Source organism: Penaeus vannamei, chromosome 20 (genome assembly GCF_042767895.1).
Source record: "Penaeus vannamei isolate JL-2024 chromosome 20, ASM4276789v1, whole genome shotgun sequence".
In the NCBI taxonomy this organism is placed as follows: domain Eukaryota; kingdom Metazoa; phylum Arthropoda; class Malacostraca; order Decapoda; family Penaeidae; genus Penaeus; species Penaeus vannamei.
The window spans coordinates 3,097,386-3,104,885 of record NC_091568.1 but is presented as its reverse complement, the minus strand read 5'-3'; the positions used below and the strand labels follow the sequence as shown (position 1 = coordinate 3,104,885).

Genomic DNA, 7,500 nt, shown 5'->3' with positions numbered 1-7,500 from the left:
TAAAAGATATAACAAGGATTCATAAACCAAGTAAAATATCAGGAGAAAATAAATGGATACCTACTAAATCCCTGAAAATAACATTCAGAGGTCCATTACCTAACAAATTAACAATAGGTCATATAAGTTATAAAGTATATCAATACACATTCCCAATATCCAAATGTTTTAAGTGTCTAATGTATGGCCATGGGTTGATATCATGCAAAAACAAAATAAGATGTAGTAAATGCAGCCAACAAGATCACAAATATAAAGATTGCAAAAATCCACCTCATTGCTTTTTCTGTAAAGGTAACCACACAGCATACGATAAAACTTGCCCAATTCATCAAAAAGCCCAAGAAATAAACAAAAAAAACACAACACCAAATAACTTAGAAGTAAAAAAACTTTTCCATCACTTAAACCCAACAACACAAAAACAGAATCAACCAATACAAAAAAACATAATAATTACCACAGCAGAAATACACAACTCAGAAACAGATTACAAACAACAAACAGATGATAACACAAACACTATACAACAAACAAACCCAAACATAACACAAACATATGCTAAAATACTAACACAAACAAATAACATAACACCAGCACAAAAAACACCCACAAAACAAAAAAATAACACAAACAGAGTAGAAAATACTCCAACTCAATCAACAAAATCAAAACAAAAAAACAGTCAAGAAAAAACAAAAGAACAAACACACACAAAGGAACAAAACATAAAAGACAAGAAACTCACAGAATCCCCCATAACATGGTCTCTACCAACACCACTAAACAAAACCCCAACAATAAAAGAAAAGAAGAAGAAAGAAGAAGAAGAAGAACAAAAAAACAAAGAAGAAAAACCTTCATTTGTTGAAATAACAAAAGGAATTTTCAAATTAATAACTAATATAACCGAAAAATTCAAATCAGACAAAACAATAATTGAAATAATAACAGAGATAATAACTGAAGTTGCTCCAATATTAAAACAAATATCAGTTTGGTTTAATGACTAAAACAATACTATGGAACGCTAGATCTGTAATAAACAAAAAAATAGATATAGAATATCTAATTCAAACAGAAAACCCGGAGATATTCGCAATTTGCGAAACTTGGCTTACAAATAATGACAAATTTGATATAAAAGATTATGATATCATAAGAAATGATAGAATAGAACAAAGGGGAGGCGGCTTAGCAATTTGTATAAAAAATGATATACAATACAAGAAGATTAATCTAAATGAATTACAAAATAAAAACATCGAAACATTAGCTATAAAGATTAGCTATAAAAGAGGATGGCTACACTTACTTTTAATATACAACCCATGTAACAAAGTAAATCAAAAAGATATGGAACACTACATAAACCAAATAGAAAAACCAAAACTCATAATAGGAGATTTTAATGCCCATCATCCGCTATGGAATTCAAAAACAAACCAAAATATAACAAATATCACTGGAATAAACTTGTTTAATTTAATAAATCAAAATAACATACTGATGTTAACTCCAAAAGGACAAATTACTAGAATAGATCCGAAAACAGGTAAAGGGTCTACAATAGACCTAGTTCTGGGCAACCCAGAACTGAGTAAATTAGAAGTAGAAGCAAAAATATATGGAGGAAGCGATCACCTTCCAATCATAATAAGAGACATTAATCACAATAGAGAAACAATAGTTAAAGAGGAAAAATGGAAATTCAATGAAGAAGGATGGATAAAATTTAAAGAAGAAATTCAAAAAATAGATGTGGACAATATAAAATCACTGAACGAAATAACAGAAATAATAAAAAACATAGGGATGAAACATTTCAGATTAAATAATGATAATAGTAAAAATAAACCAACAAAACCATGGTGGAATAAAAAATGTAAAGAAGTAATAAAACAAAGAAACAAATCATTCAATAAATGGAGAAAAAATCCTAATGAAAAAAACAGAATAGAATACAAAAAACTTCAAATAATAGCAAGAGATACAATAGAAAAGGAAAAAAGAACAAGTTGGTCAAATTTCTGCCACTCATTAGATTTTAGAACTCCAACCAAAAAAATATGGAATTTTATTAAGAAACTTTCAGGCAGTAATAGAATAAATAATTACCCGCTAATAGATAATGATCAGCCAATACAAGAAACAAAAAAGAAATTAAAACTCTTAAAAGAAGAATTCCAAAGTATAATAAACACAAAAACAAAATGCTTAATAACAAAATCAGAATTTAAAAGTTTAATAGAATTGCCAAGTACGAACGGTTTAAAAAAGGAGATAACATTAAAAGAATTAATTTCTGTAATAAAAAAGACAAAAAATAATAAAGCTTGTGGCCCAGACAGTATCCCTTATGAATTTTATAAAAATATCCCAAATAACCTACTGGAAAAAATTTTAAACATCTATAATCAGTTGTGGATAAAAGGAGAATATCCTATAGAATTCAAGAAATCACTTGTAAATCCAATATTAAAACCGGATAAAGATCCAGCAAATAAAAAATCATATAGATTCATAAGCAGAATCTCATGTATAGGGAAAATGCTGGAAAGCATAATCAACAATAGACTAATATGGTGGCTTGAAAAAAATAACAAACTAAATCAAGACATAACAGGTTTCAGACCCAATAGCTCAACAATAGATACATTACAAATAATCGATTTTCATATTAAAAAAGCTTATAAAGAGAAAAAATATGCCCTAATAGCATCTCTGGATTTAGAAAAAGCTTTTGACAAAGTAAACCACGATGCAATAATAATAAAAGCAGCTAAACTAGGTATAACGGGTACTCCTCTCAGATGGATATCTAATTTTTTAAATAATAGATCCTACCAAATAATAATAGGAAACCAAAAATCCGAGGAAGGAGGAATAAGTAAAGGACTTCCACAAGGATCTCCATTAAGTCCATTACTATTCAACATAATGATGTCAGATCTAAATCTAACAGTAAAAACCAACAAAATAATATATGCAGATGACATAAATATAATAACAATAAATGAAAATCTAGAAGAAGCAAAAATCAATCTAGAAGTAGGATTAAATAAAATAGTAAAATGGGCTAACGACTGGGAGCTTAAATTAAATTTAACAAAAAGCAAAGTAATGTGCTTTACAAAAAAAAGAATAAGACAAATACCAATAATAAAAATAAATAATGAAGAACTAAAATTCACAAATAAACATACAATCCTAGGACTCGAATTCGACGCACCAAAACTAAAGTGGAAAAACCATATTAATAACTTGAAAATTAGATGTACAAATAGAATAAACATAATGAAAAAATTATCAACAACAACATGGGGAGCAAACAGAGAGACAATGATAAAATTCTATGATATCTACATAAAACCAAAAATAGAATATGGTATAACAATTTATGGAACAGCAAATGACACAGAAATAAAAAAAATTGAAACAATTCAAAATGGAGCTTTGAGAATAGCCACTGGATGTTTAAAGACCACTCCAATAAATGCACTCTATGCCCTAACAAATAAAATGTCGATCAAAAATAAACTAAAAGAAAAAGAATTCACCCAAATGTTAAAAATACTAGAAAAAAAAGAAAATACACAAATAAAAAAAATGTTAACAGAAAATATAAAAGAATATAACCCTCAAAAGGATAAAAATAACTTAATCCATAGAATAATAGAAACAAACAAAGAATTGCAAGTGAAAATAAAGATAAAAACAATGTCAAACATAACCCCTATTCCACCTTGGTTTGATATTACAAAAAATATAGAAACAAAATTCTTAGATGAGCAAACAAAAAATATCCCAGAACAAATAATAAGAGCACAATATATAATGTTAGAAAACACACGATATCGAAATTATAAAAAATTATTCACAGATGGCTCGAAAATAAACAACGATTCCACATCAGCAGCAATATACATACAAGATAACAATATAACAACAATATGGAAACTACCAAACAATACAGAAATAATAGAAGCAGAACTCTTTGCAATAAAACAAGGGCTAAAATACATACAAAATAACAAATTATCAAAATCAGTACTATTTACAGATTCTAAATCTGCACTTCAACTAATATCAAACCCGAAACCTAAGAATTCTAAAAGTATGACTTTTGAAATACAAGAATTGATATATACAATGGTAAATCAAAATCAAATAATAATGTTACAGTGGATACCTTCACATAAAAACATAAAGGGAAATGAAATAGTAGATCAAGCAGCTAAAAAAGCACACAAAATAAGATATCCCATAACCATACATGAAGACACAAAAAAACAGATAAAACAGATGAAAAAAAAAAAACAGAGAAACTGGAAAACTCAGTTAAATACAATTCTTAACACAAAGAATTATCTATTGCAGAACACAGAACCGCAGCCATGGTTAAGATCCAAAAATAGAAAATTAGATGTCTGCATAACTAGAATAATAACTAAGCACACAAGACTAAATAAACACCTACATAGAATGAAAATAACAAATGACCCTTACTGTAGATGGTGTCATAATCAAGAAGAAGATATAGAACACTTAATCCTACACTGTCCAAGATTCCACTCCAGCAGAACAAAATTGAAAGAAGCCTTAAGAAAAATCAAAGTAATCAACCCTAACATAAACTTATTATTCACAGGTGCAGATCTCTCCCCAACAGAAAAGTTTTATACTCTTAGACACACCAAAATCTTTTTAAGAAAAACCAAACTAACAGAGATCATATAAAAGAAAGAATAGAAAAGAAAAAAGATCCAGGGGATATAGACTATGCAAAAGTCTAAAACCCTATAAAAGAAGAAAGAAGAAGAAGAAGTAATCCTGGAAAAGGCTTTTAAACTTTGTTGTAATTAACCTTGAATTGCATTTGATAAATAGGCATACTAAACTGTGATAAGTATATACAGCGAAATGAAGAAGTATTAGCTAGTGGTACAAGATAAAACAGGATTTGTGCTATAGATTTGTTTTTCCATGTTGAAACTTGTACCTTGTTCTCTCCTGTATTCCAGTTCTAAAGGAAAAATCGTATTGCTTAAATGGACGACAATAGTGACTGTAGTGTTTTACATTTCGTGTTATTGTACCTTTCTGGTGCATTTACACAAATATTGCCATAGAAGAAAATTGTCTTGGTTTGTATCTGTCCATCAAATTATGTAGTTTTATCGCCCAACTCAGGCACAACCTTGTTCTGCATATTGTTCCAAATTATTAGGGTGTGTTGATGGGTGGAAATCATTATGCTAAAACATATTGCAACAAGTTTATTTTTTATTAGTGAATAGGATATGATTGATATTAACAATAAGGAAAATAATCATGTACATCTGTTCAGTTCTCCAGGACATGGAAACCTGACCAGGAAATGATGGATGCCAGTGCAGAAATTGACCTTACCCTGGCACTCCAGCTTCAAGCCCAGTTTGAGGAAGAGCTTAGAGAAAGCATCCAGAGTCAAGAAGCAGCTCATTTGAAATCTTTATCAGAAGTGAACTCCAGCATCTCAGGTAACCAATTTAGTGTTTGTGTATGTACAATTAATCCAAAGCCATAAGTACTGTTAGACATATGAGAATAGGATATGGTTTAAGCTGCAGTGGCCTCATGTTCACGGCTGAATAACTAAAATATACCATGGACGTCACTGCTCAGATTTTAAGTCACTCATCTTGTTTACCTTGCCAGGAATAGTACAACACATAACTCATTACTGCAATATCTTAAGTTGTTCATATGTACTACATGCTTGTCAAAATTATATTTGGCTAATTATCAGTCTGCTGTTAATTCATGTTTTTAAAATCTTTTATTAATCTCATTATACTTAATTTACATATTTTAAGATTTATCTATAAAATTATTTAGAATTATCAGCACATCGTGAGTTTCAGACTTTCATTTGCCAGATGCGAGGTTTGACAGTTCAAAGCGGCCATTTTGTGACAGGTGGCCTGTGAGAAATGTCACCTTTCTAGTGTTGCGTTGATTCTGGGCAATTCTTAAGAGTATACAGTGGCATTGAAGAAGAAATAGACTTTAGTAACCATCAAGTGCCCCAAATTCTGAAAAAAAAGGATTAAAATCTAAGCAGTCCAGACTGTAGAAAGAAGCGAATTAAAGTTTGATGTTCCCAGATATAAGGGTATATGATTTATTCTTTTACAGTTTGAATATAGCTCTATCTTGCCTTACATACCAGGGTGAAGAGAATGTTTCCCTAGGGAGTGTTGGGGGCCACCATCCCCTATCAACCCTCCCCTCTGGCAGTGCCCGAAGGGCATGCCTTGTCACTACTTAAATGGCTAGATTAGGTTCATTTATTGGTCAGTATGTTTTTTTTTGGGGGGTGGGGTGAATTCCTGTAGATTTTACTAAAACATGTTGGATTCCTGTAGAGTTTTTTTTTTTTATTCCTTGGCGGTCTAGAATTTCAAATATGGCAGGCATGTCTGTAGAATTTCACTGACCAATGTGAAACATTTTTTGTGCTGATTTTATGCACTTTTTTCTTTATTCTTCTTATTTAAGCTTGTTTTACTCTGTGATTTCCCTGATATACTTCATGCCCTCCCCTACTATCGGACTATCAAATCAAGATCGTCGATGGAGAAATGGTACTTGATCTCCTCAACGATTCATTCCCAGAATAAGCAATGCCAAGAATCGATGAAATAATAGGATTTCCTGCAGAGAACATCAATTTTTTAGTGTCTGGGAGGGTGCGTCAGTATCGCCAACAATTACCTACATATATGTGTGTGGATTTATATGTAGTCTCCATATTTATTGTCTCTTAGTACAAGCAGTCTAAGCACATCCAGTTTGTAGCAGAAGGGCATTGTTATTTTCAAGAGTATGCAGCATTTTGCAGGAATTTTTTATATATATTCCAAAAAAGAAGAAAGACAGAATACTAATTTCGAAGGATATCCTTTCAGAAGAGGGAAAAATAATTATATCATACTAAAGATATGCCCTAATATATCAATCACAAAGTTAGTGGTACCATAACCTGGGGGCATAGTAGAGCTTCAACTTTGCTGAAATGTGTGTGTGTGTGTGTGTGTGTGTGTGTGTGTGTGTGTGTGTGTGTGTGTGTGTGTGTGTGTGTGTGTGTGTGTGTGTGTGTGTGTGTGTGTGTGTGTGTGTGTACATACATACATACATACATGAATACATACATACATACATTCTTACATATTTATTGACATCATATTTCCAAATACCTTTACCCTCCCCAGGTTCAAGCAGTAAAACAAACCGTAAGAGTTTTGGGAACCTAGATGAACCTCCTCAAGAGAAGCTGTCCGTGTCCCTGATTGACCCGTCCTGGGAGTTAATTGACCCTAACCCTGACCTCCACACGCTCTTTCTCACATTTGACAAGCAGTTCTTTTGGGGTCGTCTGTATCAAGTGGAGGTGAAGTGGAGCCCTAGAATGACCTTGTAAGTAGTGCTTTTTTGTTATTGTTGTTGATGTTATTC

At 31.3% G+C, this 7,500-nt stretch overlaps 1 protein-coding gene across 4 annotated transcripts in view; it reads left to right on the top strand.

The window, feature by feature from the left end:
• Positions 1–7,500, top strand: part of LOC113828243 (DNA-dependent metalloprotease SPRTN) — a 13,212-nt gene that overhangs the window by 744 nt on the left and 4,968 nt on the right. The window contains exons 2-4 of one of the 4 annotated variants that reach the window (XM_027381177.2): positions 5,025–5,147; positions 5,351–5,522; positions 7,257–7,461. In XM_027381177.2, the coding sequence (XP_027236978.2) occupies positions 5,381–5,522; positions 7,257–7,461 (347 nt within the window). In that variant the 5' untranslated portion in view covers positions 5,025–5,147; positions 5,351–5,380. Of the gene's footprint in view, positions 1–4,866; positions 5,148–5,350; positions 5,523–7,256; positions 7,462–7,500 lie in introns of those variants that run through there. The other 3 variants (XM_070134695.1, XM_027381178.2, XM_027381179.2) reach the window with 3 other exon arrangements.